The following is an 11,189-nucleotide window of genomic DNA, read 5'->3' as shown; positions in this document are numbered from 1 at the left end:
TCACAAATACAAAAAAAATTAAAAAAAAAGTTCAGTTGCTATGATAGTGCTCTGGAGTCAGTATCAAGTCGTTTCCGGACAAACAGGCATATTACTTAGAAGAAATTTGTTTCAAAAACATCGTTTGGCATCTCACTAGCACCCTCTATAATGCTCAATCCGAAGCATTCATTTTCAGGTGTTGTTTCCCTCGGCTCGATGTAACAATTTAGCAGGTGACGACTCCCCCGTGGCGTCATCCATTCATAAAACATGAATGAAGGTTCATGATTGAGTCATTTTATGTAAACATTGATCGGCGTCGCGTTCATTTCTCTACAAAATTGATAGGTGATGTAAGCATAGCAGCGCCACCATGACACATGCGAGCACAGTCCTAACCTTGGTACTAACCACACTATTTTTTCATAATGACCGTTTATTCGTGCGATGATTGCGATTTGAGTAGTAAGTCTGTTTGTCTGTGATTTTACCATGGATTTGGTAGAAACTAAAACAAAATTTAAAAACGCAAACATCAAGCTTTCCGTTAATGGTGGTGAGATGCGTGGGTAGATCCCAGAAGGCCCTAACTCGACAGAAACGAGTTTGTTTACGCAATGTTGATGCGGCCTTTTCAATGAATTAAATGCTTTGGCTGTTTTCCTACTCTGGGAAGATTCAAAAATTACGTCCATCGTTTTTCGGGATTTCTAGACCCCCCCTCCCCCCTCTGTCACGCAATTTCCCTATACCCAATACACGTACTGTCACACTTTTCTAGACCCCCCCCCTCCCCCAAATGTTGGACGTAATTTTTGAACGTTCCCTCTCCGCATCGACCAATGTGGCGCCAGCTTCTATGCGCGAAAAATCGCTAAAAGTAAATCGCAAAAATATAGCGCATTTAGTTCACCACTGGACTATCGCACTAGTTTTCACGAGTGCGAAAACGCTAATAAAAGTGCGCGATTGCATCAAATCAACTCGGTGTCTTCAGAGCACTTGTTCTCCATAGATTGAAGAAATAGTGCGCCGAAGACATCAACCTGATTTGATGCAATCGCGCACTTTTATTAACGTTTTCGCACTTATAATGTCGCAGTTCGCAGTCCAGTAGTGAACTAAATGCGGTATATTGTATGGCGAATAGCATCTAAAGGCGTATTTCTCAAAGTGGAACACAATATTTGAAAAAAATATTTGGTAGCGGTTGTGCACAATGATGACCGGTTCGGTGCCTACCAAATATTTTTTCGGTAAAAGCTTTTGATTTCGAGAAATTCGAGTTTAGATGCTTTTCGCCATACAAAATAAAATTATTTTACTCCTGCTGATCAACATTGAACGCACTCTCTGCGGGTAATCCATTGTTGGTCTTGAATTGGGTTGTTTAGTGAATAAAATATTGCTATTTCCTATAACCTAATCGAAAGAGCTCATTTTTCTGAGTATAACGTTATTTTATTGGATTCCAACACCTTTGTTTTGATGGTTAAATCAACAAAACAATTTTAATTTTCGTGGATAGAATGACAGTTCAATCGTTAAAGTGACAGTTCGACCCGAACAAAAAATTTTCCCCATACAAACTTTAAATGCATTTTAAAAATAGTTCCCGGACTCCAAAAATTATGAAATTTTGGATTTCGACTAATTTTTGGGCAGAGAATCCGATTATGAAATAATCCGGATACCCCTAAAGAACCCAATTGCCGAAAAACCGACGTAAATCAGAGCTGACCTGAACCTTTTCCTAAATGAACGGACGGATTTTTTTTTTGTTCCTTTTCAGGTTAGCCAAAGCGACCATTACTTAGATCGGGACTGCTATGGTCAACGCTGTAAAGGCGTGGGTATTCAGCATGACCATGTTGAGGATGACCAGGATTGAATTCAGATTGATCTAGAAACTCTTCGTAAAGGAAATTTCTTTGACTTCCTTGGGCATGGAGTATCTTCGATTTACACATGCAAAATTCTGTGCAAAATAATCATTGGCAGAGTAAGCTCTCAGTTGCCGGCTGTTCGGGCTCGAAAGAAGTTGATCATCAATATTAATTTCTATTCCCGATCAGCCTAGATAGCCGTGTAGTGGCGGTAGCAGTTCCTTCAACTGGCTAAGAATATCACTACGGATTGTCTGATCCGGTGGTAAGAGTCCACCAAACAGGCGATCCCTAATTCATGGTGTCATGCGGCTTAATGCGTACCGTGCCTAAGAATGGATGGTTAGGGGGGTCTAATAAAAACCTAACCGCTAACGGTGCCTGTGGAGTACCAGGGCACCCTCCACAGTATTTTGCCCTTACTGTGTTAAACGGAGCAATGACGCAGTGGACCTTATTTTTCTCCTGTAAATAATAAAAAAAATGAGTACCTTGAAAATTATCCAAACAAATCTTCACCACGCGAAGGGTGCTTCAGCTGTGCTCAGCAGAAGATTTATCAGAGAACAGTTAGACGTGGGCTTAATTCAAGAGCCCTGGGTAAATAATGGAAGGGTAATGGGTTGCTCTTCGCAGAATTGTAGGATTTTGTACGACGAAAGTCAGTCTAATCCAAGAACAGCCATTTTAGTAAGTAGGAGAACAAAATTTGTCCCAATTACTGAGTTTATTACTAGAGACATTGTTGCGATTAAAATGGAGGTCCCAACAATCCAGGGAAAAACTGAGGTATGCATTGCTTCTGCATATTTTCCGGGAGACGTTGACTATGTGCCTCCATCTTTGGTCGTAAGTTTTGTTAATCATTGCAAAAAAAATAAACGCCCAATTTGTAATAGGGTGCGATGCAAATGCCCACCATACCATATGGAGCAGTACAGATATTAATAAAAGAGGTGAGGATCTCCTGAATTACATTTCGTCTAATAACATAGACATTTGCAATAAAGGGAATTCTCCAACTTTTGTTAATGCTATTCGACAGGAAGTTTTAGATCTTACGCTTTGTAGCTATCTGCTATCAGATAAGATCGCGAACTGGCATGTTTCTGATGAGGAATCATTGTCAGATCACAAACATATCAGGTTCGATTATAAAGCCGGATCAATTTAATTGAAAGCTATAGAAACCCAAAGAAAACTAATTGGGACCTCTACAGCTTTTATTTAATGAATGGAAATTCATATAAGGGTGAGCAGATCTTGTCTGTTTCACAGTTGGAAAATGCCTCTGATGAGATTATTGATAAAATGATTTCATCATATCATGCTAGTTGCCCAATCCGACAGAGGTCATCCAACAGGGATGTCCCTTGGTGGAATGATAAGCTGGCAGATCTGAGGAAGAAATCAAGACGGTTGTTCAATAGAGCAAAAGTTACATCTGATTGGGTTCAGTATAAACAAGCCCTTACAGAATACAACAGAGAATTGAGACTAGCCAAACGCAAGGACTGGAGACGGGTATGTGAAGACATCAATAACGCTCCTACGGCTGCAAGGCTTCATAAAGTCCTTTCGAAAGACCATTCAAATGGTCTTGGAAGTCTTAAAAAGGAAGATGGCAGTTTTACTGTTGATTCTTCTGAAACATTGGAAGTAATGATGAGAACTCACTTCCCAGGATCGATTCCTTATTCGGATGAAGAACAGGACTCGGATAAGGCAAGACATGCGTGGTCGACCAATGCCTATCAAAAAGCTTGTGAAATCTTCACACCGTCGAGGGTCGAATGGGCATTGAGTTCTTTTCAACCTTTCAAATCTGCCGGGAAAGATGGAATTTTCCCAGCTTTACTTCAACATGCAAAAGAGGCGATTTGTCCGCTCTTAACCGAAATATTCAGAGCCAGTATTACTTTAGCTTACATACCTAAGGCATGGCGGAAGGTTCGTGTTGTTTTTATCCCAAAAGCTGGCAAGCGGGACAAAACAACTCCAAAAGCCTTCAGACCCATAAGCCTTTCTTGTGTTCTGTTAAAGACCATGGAGAAAATAGTGGATGACTTTGTCAAGTCTACCAGCTTAGTAGAAATGCCTCTAAGCAAGTTTCAATTTGCTTATCAAACAGGCAAATCTACTATAACAGCGCTACAGTCGCTAGTCGGCAAAATTGAGAAATCGTTTCAAGCCAAGGAAATAGCCGTGGTTGCTTTTCTCGACATTGAAGGAGCATTCGATAACGCATCCTACAGCTCAATGCGTTCTGCAATGGAAGCAAGGGGCTTGGATAAATGCATTATTGAATGGATAATATCGATGCTTAGAGATCGAGAGATCTCTTCCGTTCTTGGAGGTGCGCAACTATCAGTAAGATCTGTGAAGGGCTGTCCTCAAGGAGGAGTACTATCGCCCTTATTGTGGTCTTTGGTAGTGGACGAACTCCTTAAAAAACTCATCAATCAAGGCTTTGAGGTTATTGGATACGCAGATGATGTAGCTATTCTGATACGTGGAAAATATGACGACACGATATCTAGCCAGCTACAATCTGCGTTGAATGTTACCATCAAATGGTGCCGAGAGGAGGGATTAAACGTAAACCCTTCAAAAACTGTAATTGTACCTTTTACTAGAAGGTTAAAAATAAATCTTACTGAACCTTCTTTAGATGGAGTTCAAATTCAGTTCTCAGAAGAAGTTAAACATCTTGGAGTAACTTTGGACAAAAGACTGAATTGGAATTCTCATTTAAACAATGTTTTAACCAAGGGTACCAATGCCCTTTGGGTTTGCAGCAAAGCCTTAGGAAAAACCTGGGGTCTTAGACCTAACATGATTCACTGGATCTATGCTGCAATAGTCCGGCCTAAGATTACTTATGCTTCACTTGTTTGGTGGCCCAAAACAAATGAGGTAACCTGCCAAAAGAAGCTAAGTAAGTTACAAAGACTTGCATGTATATCTATGACAGGAGCAATGAAAAGCACTCCATCAGTTGCTTTGGATGCCCTTCTTAATTTACTGCCATTGCATCAATTTGTTAAACTACAAGCGGCAAAAAGTGCCCTGCAGTTTATACGTTACAATAAAGTCCTAGACGGGGATCTTGCTGGACATTTGAGGATCATCAAAGACTTCAAATTAAACATGGACATAAAAACAGTAGAAGATTGGATGATAACGAAGACCAACTATGATGTTCCCTTCAAAGTGGTGAAACCATGTCGCTACGTTTGGGATGCTGGTGGGCCAAGTTTACGTCCAGGTTCTATTGTATTTTATACTGATGGGTCCAAGATGGGAGAAAATACTGGAGCTGGTGTTTTTTGTGGGCTGGGCGGAATAGGTTCCAAGTGGACTACGCGTTCGAAGGAAGGAATCAAACGGGAAACGAAAGTAATTTGTCGGAAACGAATTATAAAAGCACGCGGTACTTTGAAAAGCTTTATTACTGATGACATTAGCGAAAACAATGTTAATACGAGTTCAGGTATGCTCAGTTATATCGGTCAATGAGGTTTATGCTCTAGGTATGGCAGACGCACTGCCGGGAATGAGGGGTGCACCGTTGTACTCCTAACACTCCTCCTCAACGGTCAGCCCTCTGAAGTCCTAATCCGAGTGACGTTGAAAACCGATGATGTTTCACAGCTCCAAGTGGCTTCGTTAGCAAGTCGGCTTTCATCTCGTCGGTTTGACAGTACTCCAATTTTACGGTTCCTCGCTCACACAGGTCTTTGATGAAGCAGCGTTTTGTCTCCACGTGTTTGGATCTCTTGCTGATCCTCGCTGATTGCGCGAAAGCGAGACAGAACTGATTGTCTTCGCGGACTGTTGTCGCAGTAGTCTCCTTCTCGCCTAAATCGTTCAACAACCGCCTCATCCAAAGAATCTCCTGGCATGTCTCCCCCAACGCAATAAATTCCGCCTCCATGGAGGAGAGGCTAACGCAGTCCTGGCGACGGCTCATCCACGACACGGCGCCACCAGCAAAGAACGCTATAGAACCAGTCATTGATTTCCGGGTCCCTGGGTCTCCAGTCCAGTCCGCGTCCGAGTACGCAACTAGATTGTTGGTCTCTGCTCCTCCCAGCTTCAGTTTCCAATCGGCAGTACCTTTTAGGTACCGGACCACCCGCTTGGCGGCCGTCCAATCGCTCTCCGTAGGCGCAGCAAACTTTCTGCCCAAAATCGACGCGCTGGCAGCAATGTCGGGTCTTGCACACACTGCTACGTACATCAGCGCCCCGACGACGCTTCGATATTTGGTACTGTCTTCCATCACGTTGCTGTCCGTTGAACTCTTGAGGAAGCCCTGGTCCATGGGTGTCTTCGCAACTTTCGCATTCTCCAATCCAACTTAATTGACAAGTTGCTCGATGTAGCGCTGCACACCCATGCTGTAGACTCCGTCTGGTCCGCGCTGCAGTTCCAGTCCCAAAAAATTCTTCGCTTCGCCGAGCCAGCAAATCTCGAAGTGTTTCCTAAGAGCTTCGTAGACACGCCTTATCTCCGCTTCACTTGCGCAAGCGACAAGCAGATCGTCGACATATACGATGAGGTAGATCCGGACTCCATTTCTAATAGCAGTGAACAGACAAGGATCGGCCGAGCTCGCGACAAATCCCATGCCCTTCAACACACCGAACAACTTTTGGTTCCAGCATCTAGCGGATTGTTTTAGTCCGTAAATGCTTCTTCTCAATCTGCACACTTTCTCCTCCTGGCCGCGCACTGCATATCCGGGCGGTTGGCGCATGTACACCTCTTCATCAATGTCGCCATACAAATACGCCGTCTTTACGTCCATGTGCCGCAAAAGTAGTCCGTCGCGTCCGGCCAGTGCCAAAAGTGTCCGCAAGGTGGCATGTCGAGTAACAGGGGCGAAGACTTCGTCAAAGTCCACACCGTACCTCTGCGAATAGCCTTGGGCTACGATGCGCGCCTTGAAACGTGTCACTTCACCCACTTCGTTCTGTTTCGCCTTGAATACCCAGCGACTGCCCACAATTTTCTTGCCGGCTGGCAAGTCGACTAGGTCCCAAGTTCCGTTCACCATGTGCGAATGGTATTCGTCGTCCATCGCACTTCTCCAGGATCTCGATTCAGAAGACTTCATCGCTTCGTTGAAGGTCGTTGGTTCCACCAGTACTAAGGTAGCTACACCCACGTCGTAGTCCTCCAAGTGCTTCGGCAACTTGCCGCGATTCCTCCGCGTTGATGGACCAGCTTCGGGAACACGTTCTGGAACATCTTCAAGATCGCCCGACTCTTCGGGTGGCTCCGTCTTGATCGCCAGAGGGTCTGCTCCGGAAAGACCAGAAGCATTCATGTCGTAGAACTGCTCACTCTCACTCTGCTCTTCACTGTCCGCATCCTCGCTGACATCGTCCTCGGGTTCAACAATCTCCTGCTGCTGAACCGCGCGCTCCGACTCCTGCAGCGGAATCCAGTTCATCTCGTCGTCCATCGAATCCGGCACAGCTCTCCGTTGGTGCTGAGGCATGGTTTCCTCCTCCTCAAGCTCCAGAAACTTGGCGTCGCGGCTGATCGTCACCTTCTCCGTCTCGAGGTCCACGAAACGGTAGCCTTTATGCTGTTCGGAATAGCCAATGAATGTCATTTTTCGTGCCTTGCTGTCGAACTTTCCACGCTTCGAGTCCGGAACATGAACCCACGCCTTGCAACCGAACACCTTGAGGTAATTCAGGTTGGGTTTCCGCCCAAACCACTTCTCGAACGGCGTGCAACTAACCGATCGTGACGGCAACCGGTTTTGCAAGTGGGCGGCCGCCATCACGGCCTCACCCCAATACTTTTTCTCCAGCTTGGCATCGATGAGCATGGCGGTTGCCATCTCCTGCAGGTAGCGGTTTCTTCTTTCGGCGACTCCGTTTTGTTGAGGAGTGTAGGCGGTTGTGTATTCCGCCTTTATACCTTCCCGCACAAAGAAACTCTGCAAGCGCTCATTGCAGTATTCGCCGCCGCTATCTGACCTCACTACCTTTGGTTTCCTCCCGAAAAGTGTTTCCACGTACCTGACATACTCCATCAGCTTATCCGGGGCCTCGGACTTCTTGGCCAACAGGTACACAACAGCATACCTGCTGTGATCGTCGATGACAGTCATGAGAAAACGATTGCCGCTCGGTGTGGGTGTACGCATCGGACCGCACAAGTCTGTGTGCACCAGGTCCAACACGTCCGACGTCTTCTTCGCTGCTGTCTTCGGAATCGGCGTTCTCGAGAGCTTTCCTTCGATGCACGGTTCGCAAGTCAAGCGAATCCCGCAGTCCTTGACCACCACTCCATCGCAGAGGTTCTCCTTGACCATCTTCTCCACGGCTGCCGGGTCCCGATGACCGAACCTTCGGTGCCATTGGTGTTGGCACGACTCATTGTGCTGCTTGCACTGCGCTTCCATCGCGGACTCCGAAATCCTCAAGATGAACAAGCTTCCACTACGGTCACCTGTGGCGACAACTTTGCCAGCGTTGTTGGCGATTTCACAGCCCTTCTGCATGAATGCAACGGAAAAACCTCTCTCGGTCAACTGTGCCACCGATAGCAGGCTGCTGTTCAGCGTTGGCACGTACAGGACGTCTGTCAGGGTAATTTCCGTCACGCCGCCACATCCACTCACACCGCTCAATCTGCAGTCACCCGATCCCAGTGACTTCACTGTGGTGCCATTCGCGAGGACCACGTTTGGAGTTCCGTTCTCCACGAACGATGTGTACAGCGACCTTTGATTCGTCATGTGTCGGCTAGCGCCGCTGTCGACCACCCAGCGGCTCTCGGGATGCTCGTCTCCAACAAGGAATAGAACCGCACTCGAATGTTCGGTGGTAGCTTGCTTCGCCTTCGGGTTGCCCTTCTGTTTTTCACGAGGTTTCTCCTCGCCGCTTTGCTTCTGCAGGTACAGACGGCAGTTTCGTCGCAGGTGTCCCTTTTTCTTGCAGAAAAAGCATACTTTATCTGCCGCTGCTGCACCTCCGCCGCTGCTAGTCTTCGCCTGGCTCTTCATGGCCCTTGCTTCTCCGGAAGATCCACCGGCGCGCTCCCTGCGCCACTCGTATTCATCGAGCAGTTTGGACTTCACATATTCCACTGTCAATTCATCGTCCGGGCGACTTTCGAGCGCCGTCGCAAGTCCCCAGTAGGATTCAGGAAGGCCCCGCAGCATCATGGCAATCTTCATGGAGGTGTCCATTTCGTGGCCGGCACTTTCCATCCGATCAAATAGGGCCTCTATCTCGAACAGGTGGCTCTCTAGGTCTCCTCCTTCGCGCAGGTTCAGGTTACAGAGTCGTCTCAGCAGCGTTACTCTTGAGGTCACTGTGATCTTCTCGTGATGCTTCTGCAGCTGGTCCCAGAATTCACGGGCACTCGCTGCCGTCTTCACGAGGTTGTACTGGCTGTCCTCTATGCACAACCCCATGGTAGCCTTCGCCTTCCGGTCGTCTCGCGTCCACTGTGCTGTTTCCGGCTCCGGTTTGATGGAATCGATCACATACCAGAGCTCCTCTCTGGTGAGCAGCATTTCCATTCTAAACTTCCAGGATTGCCAGTTCTGGTTGTTTAGTTTGGAAAATTTATTGATCGCATCCATGCTGCTGCACTCGCCTTGGCACTCGCGACGATGACGACGAAAACGTAAACAAACTTTTCCGGACCGACCGAACCGACCGAAGAACACTTTCGAAACGAAATTTTCGCACGGAAAAACACAATTCCTTCGCTACTTCCACTGGGCCCATAACCTGTGGGCTGGGCGGAATAGGTTCCAAGTGGACTACGCGTTCGAAGGAAGGAATCAAACGGGAAACGAAAGTAATTTGTCGGAAACGAATTATAAAAGCACGCGGTACTATGAAAAGCTTTATTACTGATGACATTAGCGAAAACAATGTTAATACGAGTTCAGGTATGCTCAGTTATATCGGTCAATGAGGTTTATGCTCTAGGTATGGCAGACGCACTGCCGGGAATGAGGGGTGCACCGTTGTACTCCTAACATTTTTGGCCCCGGTATCAGTAAGGCTATACCAATGGGATGCAGTCCCACTGTATTTCAAGCGGAAGTTCAAGCCATTCTAGAGTGTGCCAACATTTGTCTGAAAAGAAATTATAGGTTTGCCAAGATCTTTATTTTTTCGGACAGTCAGGCGGCTCTAAATGCGCTAAAAGCTTTCACGTGTCAATCAAAGCTAGTGTGGGAATGCATTATTTCTCTGAAGCAATTGGCCAGTAGGAACGAGGTAACTTTATACTGGGTGCGCCCGGTCATTGTGGAATTCTGGGAAATGAAAACGCCGACAATTTAGCTAGACAGGGTGCGGCATCAAGCTTTGTAGGCCCTGAACCTTTCTGTGGAGTTCCTGAGTGTGCTCTTCGGATGAAACTAAAAACTTGGGAAATGTCCACGGTAGAATCTAATTGGAATGCCACGGATACATCCAAGCAAGCAAAAAGGTTCATAAAACCCAGTGCAGAAAAAGCCAGGTCCATACTGAATCTAAACAAAAGAGATCTCAGGGTAATTACTGGTCTGATGACTGGCCACTGCCCGAGTAAATATCATCTAAGTAAGATTGGAAAAATCCAATCCTCCGAGTGTCGTTTCTGTCAAACGGAAAACGAAACTGCCGAGCATTTACTCTGCAACTGCGGAGTGCTGTACCATCACAGATTGGCGATATTTGGTAAAGGGTTTCTAGAGCCCTTGGAAATTTGGAGAAGTAATCCCAACAGGGTAATAAACTTTATAAAACGAGTTGTGCCTAGTTGGGATCAGGTGTTACATCAACCATTGTCCATCACAGCTCAATTGGGTTTTTAAATTAAGAAAAATGTATCGATTTTTTGATTTTATACGAAAGAGCACCTTTTTCTGAGTCACTATGATTTTTTTTTAAGATTTTTAGAACTTTATTTTGGTACCTAAAATCAATTTCAAAGAGATTTTTTGGAATCACCTTTTGACAGCTGAGTAACTGTATGACAGCTCCACCCAGTTCAAAATGGGACGAGGGGTGATACGACAAATCGCTCCCATACAAACTTCAAATTGATTTTTAAATAGGTTCCCGGTCACCAAAATTCATGAAAATTTGGATTTCGGCTCAGTTTCGCCTGCAGATTCAGAATATGTAATTCTAGATTGAGTTTAAATAAGGGCGAAAGTAACATGAGAGAGTTCTCTTCATCGACTCTCTCTTCATCAAATTAAAGTGACAAGGTGCAAGTATGGTTGAACTTTTTGGTCATAAAACGCGAGGTTGCGATGCAATCTAGCGTCTAAGTGTAAAAAAGTTC

At 45.8% G+C, this 11,189-nt stretch overlaps 1 protein-coding gene across 1 annotated transcript; it reads right to left on the bottom strand.

Annotated features, from left to right (window-relative positions):
- Positions 1-5,460: 5,460 nt before the first annotated feature.
- Positions 5,461-6,195, bottom strand: LOC134286895 (uncharacterized). Its single transcript, XM_062848594.1, has one exon. It carries the CDS (start codon positions 6,193-6,195, stop codon positions 5,461-5,463), a length of 735 nt encoding a protein of 244 aa, XP_062704578.1.
- Positions 6,196-11,189: the final 4,994 nt, after the last annotated feature.

Source organism: Aedes albopictus, chromosome 2 (genome assembly GCF_035046485.1).
Source record: "Aedes albopictus strain Foshan chromosome 2, AalbF5, whole genome shotgun sequence".
In the NCBI taxonomy this organism is placed as follows: Eukaryota; Metazoa; Arthropoda; class Insecta; order Diptera; family Culicidae; genus Aedes; species Aedes albopictus.
This window is presented reverse-complemented; position numbering and strand designations above follow the sequence as displayed.

Excerpts from the sequence above, each read along its gene's own strand:
- LOC134286895 (XM_062848594.1), bottom strand. The coding sequence starts at position 6,195 with ATGGACCAGGGCTTCCTCAAGAGTTCAACGGACAGCAACGTGATGGAA.